This window comes from Pseudochaenichthys georgianus, chromosome 9 (assembly GCF_902827115.2).
Source record: "Pseudochaenichthys georgianus chromosome 9, fPseGeo1.2, whole genome shotgun sequence".
Lineage (NCBI taxonomy): Eukaryota > Metazoa > Chordata > Actinopteri > Perciformes > Channichthyidae > Pseudochaenichthys > Pseudochaenichthys georgianus.
This window is the reverse complement of record NC_047511.1, coordinates 28,022,046-28,048,933: the sequence shown is the minus strand read 5'-3', so window position 1 is coordinate 28,048,933 and position 26,888 is coordinate 28,022,046. Positions and strand designations below refer to the sequence as shown.

The window sequence follows — 26,888 nt, the reverse complement described above, 5'->3', positions numbered from 1 at the left end:
GAACATGTCATAACGTATAAATAGATACAAGCATAAATAAATGTAGGAATATAAACATGAATAAATACAGAAATAAATACAGGAATAAATATGTTCCAGTGTTTTCAGGGAGCTTTAGTGTGTGTGCTGTGGCTCAGCTGGAAAGCAGTTGACTCATGACCGCAGGGTCCCTGGTTCAATGACTGAACAATATGTATTTTTTGTTGTTTATAAAAGCTACAGCTAAATGAGATAATGTAGTTAATAAATGTATTCTTTGATATGGTTTAGCCTTTCTCAGGATTAACATGGTTAAGTTTATGAATATTATTAAGGAATACAAATCCCTCTTTGCAATGTTTACCAGCTTCCTTAGGCTTTTCAATCACAATCATTCAACTGTAATAAAAACAATATTGTTGACATGAAGATATGATTTAATGTTCGTTGTTTAGAGTTATTCTAAGGCTTTACTCATTGGGAACTGGGTATGAGATAGAGCACACAGTTGAGATGTCCAATCTGCCTGTTTTACACACTTTGACCAACAGGGGGGTTTGTGTTCAAATGAAGCCCATGATGAAGCCTCATGAGATGAACCCTTTTGCGAACCAATTGGCTGGAAAGCTTCATAAGGCTTCATCTCACCATCACTAGCAACAGCCTGTGTTAAAGAAGCTAGCGGACGCCATTAGCCACACGCGTAGCTCACAGAATGACATTAAACTACACATAAAACAGTTTCAAAGACACTTCTTAGATCGAAATATGACAATCTGTGTACACACTACTAACCGGTTGAACAGGAGAAATGAATGAAGCAGAGGGAACGTTGCTGCCATGTGTCTGTCGTCTGTGGTCTTCTTCTTCTTCTCTCAGACCATGCCGTTTCTCTAACGCTAAACCGGAAGTGGCGATACCGTAAACCGGAAGTGAGGCTAAGAACGGCGAACTTAAAAATAACAATACCATTAGTACTGCTAGTAGTGACTTTTTGAACTGCAAACAAATTATAACATTATAAAATGCTTTTAACACTAGAACCGCCAACGGGTAAATTTTACCCGCAGCAGTTTTTTTATTGTATGTAACTTTTTTTCAATAAAATATTAACGTCTCCCAGTCCGCGACTTTTCCTGAAAGTGTGTTATGTAACACCCTGTGTTGTTAAAAATCGCCAAAAAAATGGATATTTATACCTATTTCCGCCAGCGGGTAATATTTACCTCATAGAAATGCAGCGCTCCTCGCGCTATTGATTTCGCGATCAAAATGATCAAAATACTACGGAGGGAAGATATTTTCATTTGGAGGGGAAGCTTGCGAGTGTGTGTGTGTATACGTGTGTGTTTGTGTATTTTTGCGTTTGTGTGTAGGCCTATTGTGTTTGTTTCCCAGAGAAAACCCTCACGAGAAACACCGGCTGTTGTTATGCCTGCTGTGATGTTAAATTACTCCGTTCTCCACTTGTAATTATGCCGTTACAAGCTTCAAAGTTATATTTATCATCTGAATTTGCCGAAACAAGTTTAATATTCTGAAAGCCAAGACTTTGTTTAATTTAAATCAGATGAAAACAAACTGTAACGGACCCTGCCGTGTTATCTATGATTACTATACTCTTACGTTCATAATTTCAGCCGGAGGGAGGGGGGGCGGCGCTGCTGGAAGAGCAGAGTGAGAGTGAGAGGTGCCTGTCTTCGTCCCTTTACAAGCTTCAAAAATGTATTTATCGTGTGATTTTGGAAATAAAAGTTTCATATTCTGAAAGCCAAGACTTTGTTTGTTTAAAATCAAACAAAACACCCGAACCCTGAACAAATAGTTTTTTACGTAAATCCACGTTTATTCTGAAATGAGCCGTTGCGACTTCCGACTGATTTCGATAGAGCGGGTCACATATAATATGAAAAACTGAGAGTCCACAGATTCTATTGGTATACATGTCATCCCTGTGCGATCAAAACTCACTGTTCTGTATGGTACATTGTACCTTGGAAATCAATAGCGGGTAAACTTTACCCGTTGGCGGATATAGGTATACAGCGACCTCTGGCGGTTCTAGTGTTAAGGCAGCACACTGTTTGAAGAGCTGCACATTATATAAATTAACGTTACACATGGCAACGACATTAACTGCAAACAATCGTGACTTGTGTGAAGTGTAACATTAAACAATATATTAACATATTAAATACAACATTTATGACACCACTCGTTCCACTCAGTAACTCAGTAAGTAATATGTTAATATATTAAGTGACATTGCATTTCTAGCAAGACCAGAGACTGAACATTTTGATATGTTACACCATGCCATGTTATAAGAAGTATATTTAAAAGGTGATTTAAGGAGACATAAATACCCTTCACTTCAGTAAGATAAGGTAAGGTAAGGCGATTTTATTTTAAAAGACAATGAAGGCAGGTTATATTGATCCATCCATCCATCTTCTCCCGCTTATCCGTGGTCGGGTCGCGGGGGTAGCAGTTCCAGCAGAGAGCCCCAAACTTTCTTTTCCCTGGCGACATCAACCAGCTCTGACTGGGGGATCCCAAGGCGCTCCCAGGCCAGCGAAGAGATATAATCCCTCCACCTGGTCCTAGGTCTACCCCTTGGTCTCTTCCCAGCTGGACGTGCCTGGAACACCTCCCTAGGGAGGCGCCCAGGTGGCATCCTAACTAGGTGCCCGAACCACCTCAACTGGCTTCTTTCGACGCGAAGGAGGAGCGGCTCAACTCCGAGTCCCTCCCTGATGACCGAACTTCTCACCTTATCTCTAAGGGAGACACCAGCCACCCGGCAGAGGAAACCCATCTCGGCCGCTTGTATCCGCGATCTCGTTCTTTCGGTCATGACCCATCCTTCATGACCATAGGTGAGGGTAGGAACGAAAATGGCCCGGTAGACAGAGAGCTTTGCCTTCTGGCTCAGCTCCCTTTTCGTCACAACGGTGCGGTAAAGCGACTGCAATACCGCTCCCGCTGCTCCGATTCTCCGGCCCATCTCACGCTCCATTGTTCCCTCACTCGAGAACAAGACCCCGAGATACTTGAACTCCTTCACTTGGGGTAAGGACTCATTCCCTACTTGGAGTGGACAGTCCATCGGTTTCCTGCTGAGAACCATGGCCTCAGATTTGGAGGTGCTGATCCTCATCCCAGCCGCTTCACACTCGGTTGCGAACCGATCCAGTGAGTGCTGAAGGTCGCAGACCGATGAAGCCATCAGAACCACATCATCTGCAAAAGCAGTGGTGCAATCCTTAGTCCACCGAACTGCAGACCCCCCCCCCCCCACGACTACGCCTCGAAATCCGATCCATGTATATTACAAACAGGATTGGTGACAAAGCGCAGCTCTGGCGGAGGCCAACCCTCACCGGAAATGGGTCCGACTTACTGCTGAGGACCCGGACACAGCTCTCGCTTTGGGAGTACAGAGATTGGATGGCCCTGAGTAGAGACCCCCTCACCCCATACTCCCGCAGCACCTCCCACAGTAACTCCCTGGGAACCCGGTCATACGCCTTCTCCAAGTCTACAAAACACATGTAGACCGGATAAGCGTACTCCCAGGCCCCCTCCAGGATCCTTGCGAGAGTAAAAAGCTGATCCGTCGTTCCACGACCAGGACGAAATCCGCATTGTTCCTCCTCAATCTGAGGTTCGGTTATATTGATTGATATATTTATTATATTGAAAGGCAAATTAATACATAATCCCCTGAATCTGGAATAACGTACAATTTACAGCCTCACAATGTCAGGAACTTTTCATCTACAGATTGCTTTGGTCTGGCTTTGCTCTTCACTGATTGGTTACTGAAACTTTGAACTCAAACGGACATCCCCGTTTATTCGCGCGTAGTTTCGCCCGAATAAACGGACCTCCCCGTTAATTCGCGTGAAACTACGCTCGAAACTACGCGCGAATAAACGCGTGAATAATGGCGCAAATGGCTTTCCATATTCGCGGGGGTTTAATCTGGGCGCGAGGGTCATTTTATGCGCGTGTAAAAGCACATTTCCCGCTTGTGAGTAGCTTGTTTTACGCGCTAGAAGTTGTAGTTTTAAAAGACGTTTTCGTATTTCCCATAATAATAAGTTGCCAGTATTAAACTGTGTACATCCCTGGAGGTTTAGGGGATAGGAAACACTCAAATTTAAAATATATAATTAATAAATGGGTGAAAATTGCTTGTGCCCATAATGGGCAGCATTACTATATACCCACATGCCAGCTAAGGTCAGAAGAGCTTTATTTAACAGCTGGTCTTATGTTTGTGACCCCTCCTGTTGTTAATTGATAACATGCACTTTTCAAGGTTCAGAGGCACATTTTGCAAATATGATTTAAATCCAAGGGCAGCTTTGCAGACACGTAAATATCAGTTTTATTATGTTATGTTTTAAATTAAAAAGCTGTTAAAACAAGTCTTCCTTGCAACGCCCAAACCAAGTAACACGTATTTTTAGTAAGGTTGAAGCCATTTAATAACTTGATAACTGTGTTAGAGTTCATGCGTGGGCTAGTGCGTAAATATCATTCATTTTACATATTGTGTTTTTTGCTAAGGAGGCGTCGAGGCTTAGTGTGGGGAAGTTGTTATTTTGGTTTTTACCCTGCGGCAGATTATTTGAAACACTTTGTAACGGAGTGTCCAAACCTGTCGCACATCAGCACTCCTGGTCAGACCACTGGTGAAATCTAATTTATGTGGAAGTGTCTTTTGAGGTTGCTATACAAAAACATTGTTTTACATCCAATACTTATTGATGATCGATCAACCACTACCGAGACATGGTTTTAAGGAGGGATTTATTGTAACCATATTTGTAATATGAACATAAAAAAGTTCAATCACATGTATACTTAACCTGTGTACATGGCAGTAATACCAAAAATGCATCAGTGAACACTACAGTTTTCACAACTAAATGATGAGGCTAGTGGTTCTCCTAGAGAAAAAAAGCTGTTGCCAAAGAGAGATAAGCAAATCATTATTACTTTTTTATTCATGGAATCTATTTTCAGATATTTATGGACCATATATTTTTGGCAGGGTCTTCAAATGTTTGTGTTTGTTAATGTTCCCTTAAATTAATATAATAAATGTAATGTCTGAATTAGAAAGTTATGTTGGATTTTCTAAGATGAATGTAGCGAGCGTGGTACGAAAGAAAACAGGATACTGTAGTCCTTTCACACTCAACCATTTCATTCGGATAAGCACATAAATACATAGGAAGGGTTCATGCGATCCAATGAAGTGAACTTCACAAAACTGTTATGGAGGCAGCATAGAAAAAGATGATGCAGTCATTTCAGTCCAGTTGTGATTTCTCTCAGTTCTGGTTTCATCTCATTCGTGTGAAAAAAAAGAATCGGGTGTATCGAACACTCCATCACAGTAGGGTGTATCTCTCTCACACACACATTGTTCAGACATGGACTGGAGCAGGGCTCTTTTTTTCTGCTCGCTCGCGCACACACACACACACACACACACACACACACACACACACACACACACACACACACACACACACACACACACACACACACACACACACACACACACACACACACACACACACACACACACACACACACACACACACACACACACACACACACACACACACACAACACACACACACACACACACACACACACACACACACACACACACACACACACACACACACACACACACACACACACACACACACACACACACACACACACACACACACACACACGAGGGTTCAGTCTTTGTGGCTGATGATCTTTAAGGTGACGCTCTTCATATTCATCCCGCAGTGCGGAATCAGATGATCTTGACCACAGGAAAGTACTTGTGGGCAGAGAAGTCAAATTCTGGGAGCACCTGGGGAAGCAAAAAGGAACAACGTTTTCACAATATACAACATTGACCACCATTAAGATCAACCTATCACAATGCACCTAGAGTAAACACAATTTAAATCCAAAGAACCAAAAATTAAACACCAGGGAATGTGAATAGTTTGTTACCTTGGCGTCCTTCTTGTGCCCCCCAGCCAGGAGCTTCGTAACTACAATGTTGGGTTTGGCCACCTTCAGTATTCGGATCACCTGTAGTCAATCAATTAGTGGTTATTGATAGTTGAGAAAAGTAAAAAAAACTGGAGTTTTGTGACCCTTAAAAATGAGGCTGCTATGTTTATAAATAAATGTTTAAAGGCTGTAATACTAACTGTTTTACCAAAATGTATCTCGAGTAGAACATATTTTCAGGTATACATTTTAAGAATGACTTTTATGTTTAAGAATGTGGGGAATCTAACAACTGGTTTTCCTCTCAGAAGTTTTATTGTTTTACTGACCTCAGGGTCTGGGCTGGGCACATTTTCTAGGATGAGCTTGGCCTGCTGGAAGTGTTTGCTGGCGGCCATGTAAAGGTCCGTGGAGCCAGGCGGAGGATTGTACTTCTTAAGATCAGACATCTCCTGAAAAACACAAGAAGGGAAAAGTCAGAGAGAGTGCGCAGATAAAGACGGAAGTGCAAGACCGACAAAGGGAATCAAAAGTAAATCAAGGGGAAAAAAAGGAAGGGTTATGCGAATATTAAGAAGAAAAGGGCACACACCAAAAGAAGTGTTAAGGAGAAAGAACAATACAAATGTGTTTGAAGTAAGGGGGACAGAAAATGAGAGCCTGCTGGATGAAGTGCATCAACACCAACCAAGTACCTTAAACTGGATGTAGTGCACAGGTGGGGGGGTGACCACGCTGTTGAAGGGGGCGAAGCGATGCTCGTAGCGAACCTGCTCACTGTCCAGCTCGAACTGAGGCTTTTGAACCTTCCCGTCCATATCCAGAGCTACCATGGTCTGAGGAGAGGCACAGAGGTTGGATGTTACTGCAGGGTGTGAAGAAAGGAGTTGAGGGGTCAAAATTCAGTGCCGATGTCCTACCTTATACATGCCAGCACACATGTTCTGGTACGCTTGGCTCATGGTGATCTCTTTGCTCAGAGGGCGAACTGCAGAGGAAAACAAGACTTAAATTCATTATAAGACAAGCACCTTCACTACAGGAAAATCACACGTGTTCATTTAAAATGTGCAAATATGTTTGGTTAATATAGTTAATAGTTATATTTAAGAATTGTTATACTGTTTATATTTGATATAATATTTTTCATTTTATTTATTTATTTGTAAATTCTCTGCTCCACTATTTAATTATTTTTTATTTTATGTATGAACACACTGATGCTCCTTCTGTCAAAAAAATATTTCCAAAATTTGGATCAATAGCGTATTTATCTATCTATCTTAATCATACTCTGAGAACAAACTTCAGGCGACAGTAGAGCTTACCTTTTTTCTTCTTCTTGATCTTTTTGCTGCTGCGTCCCTTCACCTGCTCCTCCAAAAGCCTCTCCTCAGCCATCTGAGAGGAGTCCGCTCTGCTCAGAGTGGACATCAGCCACGCGTAAAGGAACTCCGACAGGTACCTACAGATGGAAACACACACTTATTAAACCTCAGGGGTTCAAAGTGCACCTGTGCATGCTGTAGAGAGATTCTAGAGGTAACAGCTAATAAAGTATTCTCTCACCAGTAGATGTAGTAGTACTCATGCATGCTGTAAAGCTCCAGTTCAAAGCCGCTGAGCAGGTATTGGACCATGATTCTCAGATTGTGGTAGAGGATCCAGGTACCCAGACAGGCTAGATGCTGCCGCTGGGGCTCCAGCTTCATCAGCAAGCCGTGCAGCGCTGCATCCACTTTCTCTGCCTGAAGAAAGAAGAATGGATTAGTAGGGTTATAACTTACAACATCAGCGTAGGTACAGTGTCAATGCCTGACTTGTGTGGCACAGATGCAATAGAGTGCCACAGTGACGCGTCCTAAAACCCAGAAGTAAACTCCTTCCGGTTCCTTCGTCAAAAACGCAATGCAATTTCTCCATAGGATTTTGGAATATAGCTCAAAATAAGGTCTGTGGTTGACACACATTTAAGAGACGGATCACGTTTTGTTCAGCCGGATAATATCCACATGTCTACCCAACTTTTATAATTTTCTAATCATAAATCTAGTCGCCAGAAGCAAAATGCTAACGTTATGCTATAAACGAACTACAGCAGGGTCGCTGCTTCAACATCACGCCAACTTAAGATCCATATTCAAAACTACAGATTCAAAAGTGTACAAGTTGAAGCGTTTGTTTTAACAGTTTGCAGGAGGCAGGTACTTGCTTTCAAGCAGAACACTGGGAAAAACAAACTTAACGGGAGTGTTTACGTGTTCGTGTAATGACGTACAACGGCCTTGACAACTTCTATAGTCCTATTCAGCCACTTGTTAACAACCATCGTTTTTCAGACACGTAAACTCTTCAAAAATCACCAGTGGGGTCACTGCTGTTGTATTTAATGTTGTAGAACAAAACGTGATCTGTCTCTTATTTACAGCTATTTTCCAAAATCCTATGGAGAGATTGCATTGCTTTTTAGTCGAAGGAACCGGAAGTAGTAAAATGCTAACTTACTTTCGGGTTTTAGGACGTGTCACTGTGGCACTCTATGGCGGTGTCTTGTTAAAGTATCGTTAAAATAAAGGAATGAAGGCGAATACTAAAGAGAAAACAGCGGCCCTTCACCTCGTCCTGCAGAGTAGCGAACTCCTCCAGAATGTGGCCCAGCTTATCTCTCTGTCGGGCGCGGTTGTGGCCGTGGATCTGGATCAGACTGCAGAACGGCTGCAGGGAAAATTGACAAAACAACAACAAATGAATAAACACACAGCTTCACATCCTGCTTATTTATATCATGGGGCTGGTGATAAATTAGCCTATCCTTCAGTGTTACAACCAACTTCCAAAATAGCTAGAAGTTATATCATAGCATAAATGACCTGTGTCCTTTTCTTTACAGCAGCGGCCATTAAACTGTGAACAATTGTACACCTCTCCTCCTAAATCATTCCCTTTGATTGGACGACTGAAACAAATGTATTCAGAAGTAGAAGCCTCTTATAGTACTGCTTTGAACAGTAAAGGTAACATACCCTGGAGCAGTGCGTTACAAAGGAGTCGATGTAATCCTTTGCCTGGTGGTTGTTAAACAGACAACACCTGGAGAGAGACAATAAGACAAATAAGCTTGAGACAGATCATCCTGGGGCAAAATAAAGCTTGAAAATAAATGACATTAAACGACTCGCATGTCAAGTGTCTAATCACTCTACCAATGACAGACTTACTTGTAGGAGAGGACAGGAGGGCTGACGAAGTATCTCAGAGCATCTTTAATCATATCCTGCATCAGGTGCGTCCCAAATACTTTCTTATTATCAATCAGGAACGTTGTCTGGATTTAGAAAAACAATCATGTTAGTTCTCATAGACTGATATGTTTGTACTTTATGGTTGTATATTAGTATCTTAAGGTTCTATTAATTGTGTACAAGTATACAAACTACAAAAACTGTGGGCAAGTGTCAATACATCTCTCTGTCGGAAAAAGACAAAAAGTAATTATTCAGTCACCTGGAGTAGAGACCTGGAGAGCACACAGGGAGACTGCTCACTGAACTCACAGAAGAAGTCCTGAAAATAAAAGACAAACAATATTTTGGTACATTTTGAATGAATGCTTAGATCAAATATATTGTCCTTCAAAGCATGTACATATATAGAATGATGAACACTGAAAAAACCAGATAGCATTTAATTTCAAACTACATAAGCAATAAAACAAACACAAAAAAGGCTTCACCAGTATGCCGTGCAGGTTGGTGGTGCTGATCACGTCACACACGGTCTTGATACGGTCTATGAGTTTGCTGAAGTACGCCACCATGTCCTCCCTCTTGATGATCTTGGCGTAGCGAGGAAAGGTAGGCGGGAGCAGTCTCTGGTTGACCAGGGGCTCAAAACCCATCATGATGGGGTGGTCTGATGTAGACACAAGCAAAACAGAACAAAGGGAAAACACATTAAGAAAAGATTTTCCCTTAGAGGCTGCCTCAGCTATTTTGAGTAGAAGTAGAAATGTTTAACAAATGTGTTGTAGCTCTGTGTGGAGATGGGTTAAGGTAGAGAAGATACACGTGTGTGTGTGTGTGTGTGTGTGTGTGTGTGTGTGTGTGTGTGTGTGTGTGTGTGTGTGTGTGTGTGTGTGTGTGTGTGTGTGTGTGTGTGTGTGTGTGTGTGTGTTACCTCCTTTGGTAGTGTCATTCTGGGACTGGATGCCGTGCTGAATACTGGAATGAATGGCTGATAAGAGGTCAGCTGCCTGGACCACAAGCTTCTGGGCCTCGCCTACCGAACTGGTCTGATAAAGACACAACGGTAAGCAAAAACTCACTTTACAAAAGAAGAAAATTACCAACTAAACATACAAGTTATTACAATCCTCTTCAATGCTACTACGCAGAACAACATTTTATAAACCACGTGATAGGCATTAACTTATACATTGTGTGTGTGTATTACCTCTTTCTTGGTAAAGGTGATGAGTGCAGTCAGTAGAAGGCGTGTAAACTTGATTCTATTGAAAAGGGCCAAATACTGTTGATGCTGGAAAAAAAAGAGAGAACATTCAAACAGGCTCAGGCGTATAATGCAACACTATTAATGAACATATTTCTAGCTTGTCTTTGAAGCTTTACAAGGCACAACGAATGACAAAGGCTGGTATTTAGTTATATTTTGACCACCCAGAAAAAATCTAGTACCCACCCTGATACACTCTGATGGACAGAATAAAGAAAAGGAAATATAACAGGCATAGATTAAGAGGGAGGGTTATAGGTTTACTTTGTGTCTGAAATGTTGGAATACTAGGCTAAACTAATCAAGAGCAGAGACATATTCTGAATTTCAACTTGTAGTCATATGCAATTTATGTGGAAACTGCAACCACATGGGTTTGAAACAACACGTTTTGAGTTTTCAGATGATGTAATGTAACATTTAAAAAAAAACGTACCTCTCGCTCAACCTCAGGGTCCCGCTGCTCACCCTGACGGGTGCGTGTGCTCTAAAGCAGAAAGAGAGAAACCAATATATTACTCTTAATACTATAATACTCTAGCATTCTTCTCAGCAATATTTAAATGGGAATGAGTTTGGATTAAACTGGCTGAAAACAAATACCTTAATTTTCCTCTGTAACTCATCCTCCACATCTTTCAGCATACCTGGGAAGAAAACAAACAAGAGAGGGATTACTTTTTAACTCACCAACAGTTCAATGTTGCAATGAGATCATTATAAGTGGAGCTGTGGACTTAATGATCTACTACAACACTTTACTCTTACCGGTCACCCGCAGGTCTGTGACATTATTGGCCATCTTGAAACCATAGGTCATGGCCTGGAAATCCTCCTACAAAATAGATACAAAGTCAATTAGTATTGTTACTTATTAATACGACACTGACTCATCAATCAATTGCAACTTTAACACTGTTCAATATATTACAAATATACAATAGAAGGCAAAGCAGAAACGTATTAAAAGAAAGATTAACTTGTAAAAGCCAATAACTCAAACATTTCCACATTCTGGTAAAATGGCAAGAAGTCAGAAAGTTGCTTACTTCCTCGAACACAGCAGCCTTGTTGACCTTCTCTCGGGCGATGTCACACACCTTCAGGATGCCCAGGGCAAAGGCTTTGAGGGCGGGCTCCTCGATCAGGTCGGGGTTATGGACGTACAGACAGGTGAACACAGTCTGCGCCAGTGAGTGGCCCTCCAGCCATGTGATCTAGGAATACACACAAACATGCACACATGAGTACAGGGTTTCCTGCAGTAGTGCTGATCTACAATACAATGGGCTTAAATGGATATAATGTCATAACATTTTCCTGACTTTTTAATCAGTTCATTGTTTATCAGTTCAAAAGATAAAAGTTTGCTATAAACTACGAGATTTGGTGGTCATTAATTCATTATATTTTCATTTGAGTATTTTCATGTAGAATGACAAATATATATTTGACATTATATCGAATCCACAGATTTCTTTTGTGCACTACACCTCTCGAAATTCAACAACATTTCATAAAGAAATGTTACGAGTAAGAATGACTTCATCGGTGCCATTGAATAAAACATTAACCCGTAACCCACTTTTTGTTTGTGGGTCTGTGGAGGGGAGTTACTCTAAATACAACATTTGTTCTTCAAGAGTCAGAACAATTAAAAGCTTTTACATTCACAGAAAACCCCCCAATGTTTAGAAAAAGAGAAACTCACCAAACAGCAGAAAGATGTGTCTATGATCCCGATGAGTTCAGGAAGACTAAGGTCTTTCACCTTAATGGCTCCTTCCTAGAACACATACAAGAGAGCAATACAAATGACTTTGACCTAGGTGGTTAATGATATTGTTTATTTAAAACAAATATAAATATTAAAAGTAGAAAATGCAAACAGAGTTGTACATTTAATCTCGCTTTATGTCTTAATTCCTATTGTAATTACACAGCCGTGAGAGGTCAGCGGTACCGTACCTTGATAGCTTGTTCGAAGTTGAGCACTTTCCTGTTGACCTGGTTTCCAATCATTCCTGCGTCCATCTTAGGATCCATCATCTCTATGGCTGACATGGCCTCAAAAAGGCCAAACCTGTCACCATAGACAATACATTTAGTGTCTGTTTTGTATGTGCACAAAGGTTCAACAAATCCTACAGATTCAATAGCTGGAGCATAAATAAAATGGGAAATTCAAACTCTTCCTTTTAAGAAATGTACTGAATTCCATGTTTTGTTGTTATCACTGTTTGTGTGTGACACGTCTCTCTCTATTGCCATTTATTTTGTCAATGCTATGAAGTCTCTGAAACAGTATTCAGACTTCAGGACATGAAAACTCCTTCTAAAAATCTGTTACATTTAATTGGGAGGGCAAGCATGCAGTGGTATGTCTAAAGTGTTTTCTGAGCCAACTTTTTGTGACAGGCAAAAAAACAATTGGTCCTACTCACAGTTTGTCATGAAGCAACTCTCCAAGGTTCAACTCTGCATAAATAAAACGGGTGGACAAGTCAGTTCCTTTCACAACTGCATACAAAACACACAAACAATTACCAGCGGAACTTGTACCTTTACATGCGCCCTTGAATTCATGTGTAATATCCACCCAGTTGGCATTGTTCTTCATCTTTTCTGGGATGCCGAGCCCCCAGCCGGCATCATCATCCTCAATTGCTGACTTCATCACCATGGTGACTACTTAAGAGAAGAAAAGAGATATAGAACAAAGAGTTCAATGGATGATTGGCTCAAATCAAGTGCCACACTGAAATGAAGAGCCATTTCAGAGCCTTAACATAGCATTGTTGCTTTCCATACATTCCAACATAATCTAAAAAACACACATGTGCATCTATATAGTCGTTTACTACATTCATTCACGTTCTCTACTGGATATTTTAAAGGTTAGATGGCAAACACTTGGCTGGTCCCCCTTTAAACATATTCACATATTAAACCCAACATCAAATGTTTCGCCTGTAATGACATAAATAAATATGAGAACAGACTTAAATGACTCTTTATGTTCATGCTTCTGCTCCTATAAAGCTGAACAGGCAGTATATTATAGTAACATTAGGCTCTGAGAACTGACAGGACGATCTTAAATTACAGCCTAATTAAGTGTAAATGGTACGCTTGAGTGCAGTGAAAAGTATAAGCAATTTAAACCAATAACATGTTAGGAAGTACTATGATGGCTAAGTAGGGAGTTCAAAAACGCCCATTACTCTGACTGATTTTTATTTACATAATAATGTTTTTACAACCACCATCAAATATAAGCAAAATAACATTTTAATTAAGGTGTACTAACTGAGCTAGGGTAGGGGCTACTATGACACTGCACATTGTTTGACCTTATATCATTTGTAGGTAGAGTAATTACAGGTCACAGAAGATATTGATTCATTTTCGTTATTGTTACATTGGAGGCATCTGGTTAAGAGCAACATAACGCTAGCTACAACAAATATACAAGAGAGTAACGATCTGTCCTCTTATTTGTCAACATTATATACAACACTTTAATGAGTACAATAACGACGGAAAGTATCTTGAAATACCGTGTGCTAGCAAGCTAATGTTCCCCACAGTGGATGTTTCTTATGAACGGTGCTGGGATATCATCAGTTTAGCACGTTATTCCGTTGTATTATGTATACAAAACAAGTGCACTGATATTATATAGACAGTTATTGTAAACGAGAACGTACCTTATTGTTGTGTATTAACCATGTAGCTAAAAAAGATCTCTTCAGCGACTGTACAGAGCGGCGCATACATTAAACGTCATCAGCCGCTGTCAACCTGGGGAATGTAGTCCTTATCTGTTATAATGCTATTCAAGCCCCCTTAAGAATTTATAGATTGAAACACTGCCAGTAGAGATATACAACTATATAATATCAATGTTAGATTTTTGTGAAAGTTGTGATGTGTTTGTCTTATACATGCGCTTTATCTGAAAACCAAGCAGAGAAACGAACTCTCGCGTTGTTAGCCGACAGCCCTGGCAGTTGGAGCCGTCGCTGGTGTGGGCTGGTCTCATCCCTATGGTCTCATCACAACATCATCAGGGCGTTTCAGGCAACACAAACACACGGCAGCGGGCCCCCTTATCTTGGAATTGGTTCACCCTGAATGGGACAGCAGTTCCTTTACATGCAGGTTCGTAAACGCGTCTTTCTTGACAGTTATATGTAGGCCTAGTGCTTTCGCTAATATCGCCTGTGCACGCTTTATTGTTAGCATATTCCTCCGTTAGCTAGCCTGCTGTCGTAGACAGGCGGCCGTTAATGACTGACTAGTGCAGCAGGTGCAGCGGACACTAGCAGCCTCATCTAGCCGATCTAATTTAGCATCTTGTAAAACAGCCTTGCCCATCTGTTTACTAGCTGACAGTAGCCTAATGACAGTGACCAATCAGAGACCATTAGAGCATCTATGCCAAAATGTCCCTGTGGGCTGGTGGTATAACGATAGCTTATCATGTTTTCTAAAGAGATATTTGATTCTATTTTGTGACGAGAGTTACCATCTGGCTTATATAAACTGGCATAAAAAAAAAAATCAGTTTTACAATTGCTTTGGAGAAAGCTTCAAATTGATTATCCCTAGTCTCTTTATGGTCTGATCTTGCTGCTCCTCAGCCCATAAGATCATCGGGACGTCAACTGGTTGTTCCCGTTGTAAGAAAGGGTGGTGGACTTATGCTGTCTGACTGCACATTTTAAACAAACCTGATTAGGCCTATAGAGTTATATGTATTGTATTGATTAATATACATCTTAGCACCTTTTTAAATAGGTTTGTTTGACCTCTGTAAAACAACTGTATATTTTTCTAACACTAGTGATGTTGAATGATATCTCAACATCTGTTGCACCATGCTGATTTTTTTCATTCAGAAAAAAACCCCAATTTTTTTAATGCAACTAAAAGCGTAGCATAGCTTTTTTTCAGACCTCCTATTCAAATTACCTTGTCGACTACTGGTCTTTTGTCTCGAGACATTTGAGATCTGCAGCATGTAAGGCAGCCTCTTTGTTTTTGTATTAAATCAGCCAGGACCTTCTGTGTATCAGATAGTAAAGTCTGTCATGGTATAGCCATCTCTGCAGCTGTAGCTTGTTCCAGGGTTAACACATATGGACAGACACATTCACAGCTATGGGCAGTTTAGGTTGATCATTATCTTGTCTTTGCTAGATGAGGCTGACTAGAGCCTGGGGTTACAGAAAGGAGTTAAGTGGGACCTGTTCTGGCACACAGGTTAATTATGCAAATGTGTTAAATTGTACAGCATGTCTTAATTTTCTTTTTTCTTGCAGACGACATGACATGTTGAAGTCGATAAAATGAACAAACCCAAAATGTCCACAGATAAAGGGTGAGTTGCTTGGCTATTTGAGGACAACCAAATTAATTGTGCACCTTAACAAATGCAGGCTGTGAAATGTAGTATGTTAGTGTTTCTGGGTGAAATCTGCAACCATCTGTTCACACATTCTCTTTCTCTACCTCTTTCTCACTCTCTCTGTCACTCACTGAGTGCTTACATTTATTCTTTCTGGAACTATTTTGCTTTGTAACTGTCCCTCTCCACAAGTGTTTGTTGATGCTGTTTATTTTCCTGTTGCACTGTGTGCCTCCAAAATAAACTGTTATTGTGCAAGACAGCAGTTAACTAATTGCCTTTCCATTTGAGTTGTCATGATGACTTTAAATAACAACACTCATCATTAATGCAGCAAAAAAACCTTGCAATAAACCTCTCAGTGTTTCTCCTGATCTTTGCTAGCTTTATATTGTGTTCACTGATGTGACTTAGTTATCCAGTTTGTACACACACACACACACACACACACACACACACACACACACACACACACACACACACACACACACACACACACACACACACACACACACACACACACACACACACACACACACACACACACACACACACACACACACACACACACACACACACACACACACCACACACACACACACACACACACACACACACACACACACACACACACACACACACACACACACACACACAGTTTCTCTCTCTGTCTTTATAAGGATATGAGAAACTTCGCTCCACAGGGTTCAATCACAGAGTTTTGATTCTCTCTCCCATGTTTGCCGTTGCTGTACTAACAACTGACCTCTAACCTTGTGTTTCCATCTGAGCGCCACTGAGCTAAGATTATAACCAGTGGATGGTCACTTTCCCAGAAATAGTGAAGCGCTAAGAAACTGCCTCAATGGTCAACTTCTTTGAAATGAATTAAAAAGAGATAATATACAATAACATACATTGCCTATGTGGGTGTTTTCTATTTAGCACTGCCCTTTAGTACAGAGAAGGCTATTTATGTTGGTTATTATTCTGGTTTAGACATATTTCACTCACTTTAAGCATAAAAGGGCATGTGCCCATATGAGGGGCTGCTATGTCTGTTCTCCGGGTTAACTCCATGCTGGATAAACTAAAACTGATCCATCATTCTAATCCCTTTTTAATCTCAGACATGAAGCAGGAAATAGTTACAGATTTCTCTCTTAGCAAATGCTTATGTATTAAGCACCCACTTTGTAAATGCATCCATATGACACACTACGCTTTTATACTGACCTCAGACCTTTCCAGATGGGCTTGAATATGCAATATATAAATAAATACATACTTTTTTCTTCATTTTCCTTTCATTAAAATCTTATAATGGAATGGATTAATGTATAACATGTTCCTGTTACATATATTTCTCCAAAAAGTAAAGCTGTTTGTTTGTGTGCGTGCATGTTTCCAGCTTTCCCAGTAACTCCAGGGTCCTGATGCTCCTGGCCCAACTGGAGAGGATGAATGGAGAGACCATGGTGAGAGATGTCGAAACAGCAAGACAGGTCACTGCAAAGATATATCATCTCATACAGACACAGGGTGAGAGCAAACACACACACACACAACATGCAATGCACTGTTCTAAAATTGTAACAAAAGAAAGACTAAATCTAGTAATTTCCCTGTATTTATGCGTTTGTTCAGAGACATGTGGTATGTGAGTATTGGTCTTATCTCAAGCTAAGTGTGATAACACGAACAGTGCTGCCACCTCTTTGTTTGTGCCGATGTATTAGACATAAATCGTTTTGTTGGCAGTAATTTATGTCGGCATTGTAATATGTTTTTACAAAAACGATAACTCTAATTGTAATCAAATAAACCACTGTGTTAACTATTACATAAGCAAATATACAATATTGAATAGAATGAAGGGTTACACATACAGGAGCATCTCCCCTCCAGATTAGCACCCTGCTCTTAAATTGGGACAAAAACAGGGAACACATAGGTAGAATAACTAATAAAAATAAAGTAATTTATTGACCACAACATATTCAAAACATGCCCAACAAATATTGAGTAAAAGTGTAGGGAGTGGATTACTAATAATTTGCTGCATGGCTGTTGTGCCGTTAAAAAGAGGGAAAATAAATATCTAAACCACAACACAGAAGTGTGTGAGATGAGATCAGTCCCAGAGGACTGGCTCGGTGTGTCCCATGACGCTGATTACCCTCCACCTGGTCTGCAGCCCTGGCGACAGAAAGCAAAGCAACATCCCAGCACACAGAGCAGAGGGGCCGTCACATTTATTCCACACACTCTTCCTCCTTTTCACAACCTGGTGCCTACACTACAACAATGTTACTTTAACGGCGGCAGTTTGAGTCAGAGGTTCCGGTGGATGATGCGAGGAGCTAATGTTGACTTATGGTACTCATTTGAGGCCATCTATCATATTTTACCTGTGGAGCCACACATTTCTTTATGCAGATTTAAGCTCATACAGTAGAACTCCTTTCCACCTGTAAACTTTGATGTGTTACCTTGGTTCTCTTTAAATTGCTGCTAAGCTTCAGCTAGTCAGGTTGAGTTTAACTAAAATTAAACTGTGTTCAGTGCAGCTGCTGTGATGAGTTGGGGGTAGTCAAAGTGTGGATCAATTGATACAGTGTCTTCAGATCTGGTTCTCTGATTACTCCTTGAAAGGAGAGCAGAGAAGAAGATCTGACAGCAGAAGAAGCATTGAGCCGCACCGCTGTGTCGAACACGACTGAAACATGAGTTTGTCTCTGTTAGCAGGGCCTCTCTGACAGTCCAAAGCCTAGGAAGAATAGAAATCTCTGATGCATGCATCATTGCTCCTGTGCTTTAACACTTAGCTGATTAATGCCAAAAGTAGTTGTGTTACTTGTAAACTACTGTATATGTTATTTATCAAGCAAAGATGCCAAACATTTTCTGTGGCAACTTTTAAAATGTCAGAAGGATTTGTTTTTATCCCTCAGTTTTAGATTATGATTTTACAGTAATAAGTTATCATTGAACTTGAATAAAACAACATTAATCATATTTGGAAATAGCAATACACTAGCATCCATTAAGATAGATGGGATTTTCATTGAGAGAGTTAAAGAACATAAATTCCTTGGAATCACAATTGATGAGAAACTGAGCTGGAAACCACATATAAAACATATTCATTCCAAAGTCTCAAGAAGTATTGCAATATTAAACAAGGCAAAACAGATTATTGATCAAAAATCCCTCTACATTCTTTACTGTTCATTGGTGTTACCTTATTTAAATGACTGTGCAGATGTTTGGGGCAGTAATTATAAAACTACAACACAATCCCTATTTATTCTACAAGAAAGAGCAATAAGACTTATTAAAAATGTCGGCTATAGGGATCATACAAACCCATTATTCTTAGAGTTAAAATTATTAAAACTGTCAGATCTTGTTGAATTCCAAATTGCACAAATCATGTTTAAGGCAAAAAACGTTCAATTACCTGGGAATATTCAGATATTGTTCAATGAAAGACAAGGGAATTATTATTTACGTGGTCCATTTATATTCACTAATGTTAGGGTGCGCACAACAAAGAGAAGTTTTTGTGTTTCTGTTGGTGGGGTGAAGATCTGGAACAATTTGAGTGAGGAGCTAAAGGGATGTCCAAACATCAAACTATTCAAAAAGAGGTATAAAGACACAATTCTCACAAGGTACAGGGATGAAACTGCTAAACCATAACTGTTTATATTCTTGTTTTGTATTCAATTTATGAATTTGAGTTTGTATGCATTTGTGTATGTACATATGTATGTATATATATAGATATATATATATATAAAAATATATAGAGACCATTCTCCTAACTTGCCTGTATATATTATATGAATGATTATATAAATTATTCAAGATTATAAGTATACATTTATATTGTATGTTAACATATATTAAGATGTAAACAAACAAAAAAAGGGAGAAGGGGTCGGATTAAATAAGTGTAAACTTCTTCCGACCCTTTTTCGGATGTGTAATTAGCTAAAGCTTTGTTGTTTATTGATATCAGACAATGATACTACAGATTATTCAATTATTAATTAAATATTTCGTTTTGTTATTGCATTCACTTGTATAGTACTGTATCATGTCTGTATCATCTTTTGTTTCATTTGTATTTTCTTTGGTTTTACACGCTCGGAAAAAAATAAATAAACTAAACATTTTGGTACATTTAATATCTTTGTACTTCATACTGTTGTTTATCTTGGGCTTTTGGAAATTCGATAGGCATTTTGTACTACTTTGGGACACATTTTTAACCAAACATTGTATCAGTTAATAGAAAAAAGCACCAATTTTATTGACCGATTAATCAATAATGAAAACTTGAAATACAGTTTTTAATTAAATATTAAGAATTGTTTACCACAGTACTACAGATGTGAACTATTTACATTATGTTTATTTGAATAGTTAAATAAAAACTCTATAATTTGTATTAGTTTTTAATCAGTGGCACTTTCTTGCCACTACGAGTTTCTTAAGCTAGGGCAAGTTAGTCATAAGAATTTAGGTAAAGTAGAACCTTCGGTGTGAATCTGAAAATGTGTGCTGAATCAACTCCTTGAAGTTTTAAGCATGCTGACATTTTCATACTTCTTTACTCTTCATCTCCTCTCACCATAATTCGTCCCGTCCTCCCACTTTAAAGTTAAACATTAATCCGTCCCAACGGCTGGGCTCAGTGGAAAGGCTTCTGTGTGTGACCCTGTTATTCCTGATATATCAGCTGTCCTTCTACTGTTGGCTGTCTGTCACACCCCGCCTGCAGCCTCAACTTGAAATGTGTATGAGCGAGACGTTGATGAGGGGGAAAGACGGGGTCTGGCCCGGTTCACTGTAACTAAACACCCCAAGACCGGCTTTGCTGTACTCTTGTCTCATATTCATAATTGTTGGAGCTTAGTAGACAGTCTAGAGATACAAAGATAGTAAACAAGGATGATAGCGAGAAGGAAAGTATGAATCGGATGAAAAATCAATGAAATATAACTATTTTAAACAAGAAGCTTCACAGACCATAGGAAATCTTGTATGTGTCTAAGGAAATGTGTCTAGTATAAAAGGTAACCATTTTTTGCTGTCAGAAATTCAGTGCTTGTTTTTATTTGATAGCATGGCAGCTTTCTCTTTCCTCACAGAGCTGATTAGGAGAAAGGGGGGAGGAAAGAGGAAAGGACGTGTGAGGAGAGGTTTCCTATACAGCTGTCGCATTTCTATAGGAGCAGCTGGAGGTCTAGTTTCTGGTTCTTGCAAGGGGAGGTTTCTGCTTACTGAGTTCATGGTGTCCTGACCCTTTGCTTTGTCTTGGCACCATAGGTTGGCAAAAAGCTGAAGGATTGAGAGTAGAACAGTTTTCTTCTAGCCTTACAGGGATATTGAAGTACAAAATATGTTCCAAAGGGCTTTTTCACTTCATATAGCCCATCAAACATTGACAGTTAGATTCACAGTAGACCTGTGCAACCTTAGTCTTTTGAGCCTGTTCACCTGGGATTTTGGAAAAAGGACTTTTCTTTTTACCCAAAGCTTTAGTCAATTTTAAGAGCTTTGAAATGGAGTACCGCTACGGCAGGAGATATTATCAATCTGCAGTTTCCCCAGAGCCACCAGGTAAGATTAAGAATGAAATATATAATTCTGGTGTTTTTGATAAAATGTATATATTTTTTGGGCATTTTACATTGCAAATATTTCACCTTCTTCAGGCCAGGTGAGATAACAATAACCATCGAATGTGTACAGTTAATGTGCACTACTTCAAGCAGTCATATATTACTTATATATACACGATCACTCGAAATGAAAAATATCATATGTAGGTTTTTGTGCGGATCAGTTAGCTGTCAATCTGCTCTACTCAGATCATCGGAATTAAAATAGATAGATTGCAGTAAATAGATTGTAACCGATCATAATTTATAATTATTTATTATTTTTCAGTGATCTATGTGCAATCCCTTGTGTGTATGTTTGTTTTAGATTTTTGAGGATTAGTGTTGAAAGGCCAGTTGGTTTTGGAGAGCTTTAAAAAGTCTGGCATGACAAATGTTTTAAGAGGTGTGTGTGTGTGTGTGTGTGTGTGTGTGTGTGTGTGTGTGTGTGTGTGTGTGTGTGTGTGTGTGTGTGTGTGTGTGTGTGTGTGTGTGTGTGTGTGTGTGTGTGTGTGTGTGTGTGTGTGTGTGTGTGTGTGTGTGTGTGTGTGTGTGTGTGTGTGTGTGTGTGTGTGAGATCATAGAAGCTGCATGATTGACATCATGCTGTGGGTAATTCCAGATACATGAAACCCTCACGTGTGTAGGATCATCAACAGGCTTCATTTTGACCCAACCCCAGTTGGTGTTTGTTGGAACAATGTGAAGAAAGACGGTTGAGTTTTTTTGTTTCTTTGCTGAGTATTTTTCAGATTTAACTGTATTTTGTGTATGTTAATTAGTAATAATTATTCATTCCATACCCATGTTGATTTGATTTATTGTATATTCTCTTCAACACGTGTTATAGCATTAGACTGTAAAAGGTGGAAAATGCGTGTGTCAAATAAACAAGATACCTGTGTATTCTAGTTAATAAAATCCAGTATTTAAATATTACACAGATTCTTTATTGTATGTTATTTTATGTAAATGTAATCCTCTTTAATACGTTAATACTGGTTTCAAAACAGTCCTATAAAAGGAACTAAGGGCCACTTTCAGGTTGAAGGAAAAGTGGCCCTTAATCTGTTGTTGACTCTCAGTCATGTGTTTTTGTTTGGAGAGTTGTTTCAAAACAGGACTGACAGGGCAGCTGTGCGGCGTGATTGAAAGGGTTGAAGTAGGAATTACAGCACAATCATTTATTTCCCCATGTTTTTCAGGGGGATAGGTAAAGGTAAAGGTAAAGCTTGTGTGCAAAAGGAACTATTTGACACAAGGTAACAGTTAAAGAAAAATGATCTATTTATTGTGCAATGAAGCAGTAAACCAGGGCAGAGGTCTTCACACGTTCCAGGATAATCCACTGTGACGTTGGGACTTGCCTTTATGGCCCAGCCAACATTTACAGGACAAGCTGCTGTAGGTCGAAAAACAGCCCTCACATTGTTTGTACAGGACCAAGCACAGCTGTTTATCTTCACATCTCTGATCCTTTTTGTTGTGTTGTGTGTTGCAGAGAAGAGCGGAAAAGAGGTGATGTCCAAAGGCTCCAGTGGCATGGAGGTCATCCTGGCGTCACTGGAGGTAAGCTCACTCATCAACACAGCAGGAGATTGCTGCTCAGAATATGACAACACTAAGCTTACTCAGTTGTTTTTGTTTCTGTTTGCACAGATTGATAGATTGATCAATTGACTAAACTAAATTAGCTTGATATTTAATGTACAGTAAGATAAAACGAGAATTATATCAATCTTATCATACAACTCTTGTGAGAAAACAAATCAGCAATAGGAAGATGTCCTTCTTAAACCTATTAGACATCTCCAATATGAGATTGGCCAGAATTAGCTCAGTGTTTTCAGGCAGACATAAGAAGCATCCCTGGTTTTGTATAAACAGCTCTAGGAAACTACACTACAGATGACACATCAAAGGCCCACAGTAATATTCACTATGTATAGATCTGAATGTTTTTTTAACGTGTGTAATGTATGTGGCTCTGGCAGAACACCAGGGACGTCCCAACCACTCTGAACATCTTGTACATACTCAGTGAGCTGCTGACTGTGGGTATGTAGAGCTTTCCCTTTTTTTCCAAACCCAAAATTGATGAGCAGTTCATGCCCTGATTTTTAGAGCTAATAACAACATTAACTTCCTTGCTGGATAATAAGTTAGCGGGCAATTTAACTGTCCTTTCCAATATTCCTTTATGACTCTGACTAGTAGTACATCTGTTCTAAAAAGCATAAACAACTCAGTTTAACACTCTTATAAATGGTGATAGTGACTTCAGCTGGGATGCATAATGTTTTAAGGTTTGTGCTTACCAGGATTTCCACTGCATATTTCCATGATGAATTATGTTTTATCACATCTAATGCTGTCTGTTTTCTGTCTATAGGCAGAGGTCGCAGGGTAGGAGTATTTGTGTCTAAAGGAGGAACAGGAATATTGTTCCAGATTCTGATCGGTGCCAGTAAAGAGTTGCCTCCCAGTGAAGAACTCATGCTACAGCTTCACTCACTGCTTGCCAAGGTTGGACCAAAAGGTAGGATCAATGTCACAGTTTCAAACACATCAACGTTTGCTTTTGTCTCTGTTCTCATCATTTAACTGCGTTATATGTCCCTTATGTCAGTCTGGTCTGTGCTATTAAAGGTGCCCTGTTAACATTCTTTTAAACAAATGAAAGCAATGTTTACGCTGTTCCTGCTAAAGGAAACACATTGTGTATTAAGGAGCATTTACTTCCTCATAAAATATTTGAGATGCATTGCTTACTGAACCGGCCGTGTTCTTCTTTGCAGGAACATTGATACTTTTCTTGCACGTAACTGCCACCTGTAGATCAATAAAATAGTGGTTGAACCATCCAAAAACATTGAAAATGACTGATGTATTCTCTGCATGAACATGTCTTCAGACAGAAAATTCGGAGTAAAGGCGCGTCTGAGCGGCGCGCTGAACGTCACGGTCAACTTAACGAAACAGAACCTACAGAATACCAAACTGCTTCTGCCCTGCCTGCAGGTTCTCAGGGTTTACTCCACCAACTGTAAGTACTTTTAAACTCGACAGTTGTAGATTTTCCCCGCGTCCTCTCTCTCAATTTCTAATTTTGTCTGATATTTATTAATGTATTGTTCTTTTAAAGCGGTGAATGCTATTTCTTTGGGCAAGAATGGAGTGGTGGAAATCATGTTCAAAATTGTGTCGCCATACAGCAAGAAGAACACCAGCCTGCTTAAGTAAGCCATCGATTGCTTTAATGAGCCATCATGAATGCTGTGTGTAAAACAAACCGTCACAACCACTTTTCTCCCTTCAATGAGCTTTTAAGCATACCATGTAACACATTTGTCTTGTTTCTAAACCAACAGGGTAGCTCTGGACGCACTGGGAGCGCTGCTCAAATCCAGTGAGTAATTTGCTTTGTAACATTGTCTTTTGACTCTACAGTAGTTTAGTGAGCTTTCTTCTTCCGACACTCACACACAATTTTCACGAATGCTTTGCCTGTCCTTGACCGATATTCTTTTCTCACTGACGCAAACGCACTTTGTGATCATCCAATATGGATCTTAAGTAACCAAAAAAACAAAACGTTTTACACCTCCCATGCTTCTCTTCATCCCATTCCACAGTCGTAAAGTTAAAATCCTCACTGCTTTCTCATGTCCCTCTTCCATGTTTCCTTGCAGAAACGAATGCTCGCCGTGCAGTGGATGGCGGACATGTGCATATCTTGCTCGCTCTGTACCAGGATTGGCATCGCAATGACACACGCCATCGCCACATGCTGATTCGCAAAGGGCTGCTGGTCTGCCTCAGGAACATTACCAACATCAAGCTCGGCAGGAAAGCATTCATAGACGCTGATGGCATGCGGATCCTCTACAATTCATCCACTGTGAGTGAGAAGGCTGACATACGCATGGCAAACAATAACAGCATTCAGCACATATGTTCTGCATACACACACTTACACTGCTCTACTTTCTGTGTGGTTGTATTTTAAAGGAGTGTCTCCCGGTGCGGACTCTGGATCCACTCGTCAACACTTCAAGTCTCATCATGAGGAAGTGTTTTCCTAAGAACCGTCTGCCTCTGCCCACCATCAAATCGGCCTTCCACTACCAGCTGCCACATATACCTGCTGCAGGTCCTGTGGCGCAGCTCTACAGCCAGCCACCTGGGGGTGAGAATCTCTCTCACACACACACACACACACACACACACACACACACACACACACACACACACACACACACACACACACACACACACACACACACACACACACACACACACACACACACACACACACACACACACACACACACACACACACACACACACACACACACACACACACACACACACACACACACACACACACACACACACACACACACACACACACAGTTCACTAGAGAGCACCCCAGCATAGTGTTTGCGCACGCCTTTCATTGTTTTTTTATGCCAAACAGACAGACACTTAAACTTATTTAGCGCGGTTAGCTCTGCTAGATTCAGTTCTACATAATAAATAAACACATACACACACAGAAATAATGATTACATCCCTCGACCGCATGATTGGTTAATGAGAAATACTGCTGCACACAATATGCCTTACAGGAAGAAAGATTCTTCAGCTCTGCGACAGGCCCTTAAAGAAGGGTAAGACGTGCGTAAGAAACATCTCCATCCTCAGAAAACATAGACTCACTCACTGCTGCTTACTCATTTACATCCCTCATAACTTCATTAAACTAACACATGACATGTGTTAGTAATAAACATGTAATAAAGATGCCTAGTGCACATTGCTTTTTTGCTTGCTTGCTTACTTGTACTGTCCTCAACTAATACGCTTCCGTGTTGCGTCCACAGGTTGTCTGATGAAAAACTTTAGCCTATTGTCTCTTCCCGTTAATGTATTCTTAAAACATGTTCAATCGAAATATAACTTTTCATGTAGCGCTATACTTAGGTGAATCTCCTTGATGATGTCCACAAATGTCAGTAAAAATCTAACAGGAACATATACCACATAGTTGTGTTAACTCCTATTGTCAAAAACATGTCTATGATGTCAGTTGTCCAACTATGGAGAACAGTGTCACAGAACAAGCTACTTGCCTTTCATGTTATCAAAATTCCTCTGTCTTTTAAATCTCTCACCCATCTCTGAATCATGGCTGCTCACATTTTGTAGTTCACATTTTCTCTGTTCTAGTAATCCAGCTCGGTGCCCGAAATCCGTTTAGTTT

At 40.0% G+C, this 26,888-nt stretch overlaps 2 protein-coding genes across 8 annotated transcripts in view; one reads left to right on the top strand and one right to left on the bottom strand.

Moving 5' to 3' along the window:
* Window positions 1-5,660: 5,660 nt before the first annotated feature.
* On the bottom strand, window positions 5,661-14,331 carry naa35 (N-alpha-acetyltransferase 35, NatC auxiliary subunit). 3 transcript variants are annotated; one of them, XM_034090499.2, is made up of 23 exons: window positions 14,244-14,331; window positions 13,096-13,221; window positions 12,978-13,011; window positions 12,502-12,616; window positions 12,245-12,319; window positions 11,583-11,750; window positions 11,302-11,368; window positions 11,137-11,180; window positions 10,970-11,020; window positions 10,474-10,557; window positions 10,198-10,312; window positions 9,755-9,933; window positions 9,526-9,585; window positions 9,240-9,346; window positions 9,045-9,111; window positions 8,638-8,736; window positions 7,591-7,769; window positions 7,350-7,486; window positions 6,942-7,027; window positions 6,717-6,857; window positions 6,351-6,473; window positions 6,019-6,099; window positions 5,661-5,872 (listed from the first exon to the last, which is right to left on the bottom strand). In XM_034090499.2, the coding sequence occupies exons 2-23, from the start codon at window positions 13,214-13,216 to the stop codon at window positions 5,813-5,815; spliced, it is 2,193 nt and encodes a 730-aa protein (XP_033946390.1). In that variant the 5' UTR covers window positions 13,217-13,221; window positions 14,244-14,331; the 3' UTR covers window positions 5,661-5,812. The 3 variants fall into 3 exon arrangements, with proteins under 3 accessions (XP_033946390.1, XP_033946389.1, XP_033946391.1); XM_034090498.2 differs by having other exon boundaries at window positions 13,096-13,224; window positions 14,244-14,323; XM_034090500.2 differs by having other exon boundaries at window positions 6,942-7,009; window positions 13,096-13,224; window positions 14,244-14,323.
* Window positions 14,332-14,478: 147 nt separating this feature from the next.
* The window catches only part of agtpbp1 (ATP/GTP binding carboxypeptidase 1), a 29,949-nt gene continuing 17,539 nt past the window's right edge, over window positions 14,479-26,888 (top strand). For 2 of the 5 annotated variants that reach the window (XM_034090494.1, XM_034090493.1), the window contains exons 1-12: window positions 14,479-14,697; window positions 15,861-15,919; window positions 17,358-17,488; window positions 23,123-23,190; window positions 23,616-23,679; window positions 24,014-24,160; window positions 24,536-24,667; window positions 24,767-24,860; window positions 24,993-25,030; window positions 25,314-25,522; window positions 25,633-25,810; window positions 26,254-26,295. In XM_034090494.1, the coding sequence (XP_033946385.1) occupies window positions 15,888-15,919; window positions 17,358-17,488; window positions 23,123-23,190; window positions 23,616-23,679; window positions 24,014-24,160; window positions 24,536-24,667; window positions 24,767-24,860; window positions 24,993-25,030; window positions 25,314-25,522; window positions 25,633-25,810; window positions 26,254-26,295 (1,135 nt within the window). In that variant the 5' untranslated portion in view covers window positions 14,479-14,697; window positions 15,861-15,887. Of the gene's footprint in view, window positions 14,698-15,860; window positions 15,920-17,357; window positions 17,489-21,452; window positions 21,581-22,945; window positions 23,026-23,122; window positions 23,191-23,615; window positions 23,680-24,013; window positions 24,161-24,535; window positions 24,668-24,766; window positions 24,861-24,992; window positions 25,031-25,313; window positions 25,523-25,632; window positions 25,811-26,253; window positions 26,296-26,888 lie in introns of those variants that run through there. The other 3 variants (XM_034090495.1, XM_034090496.2, XM_034090497.1) reach the window with 3 other exon arrangements.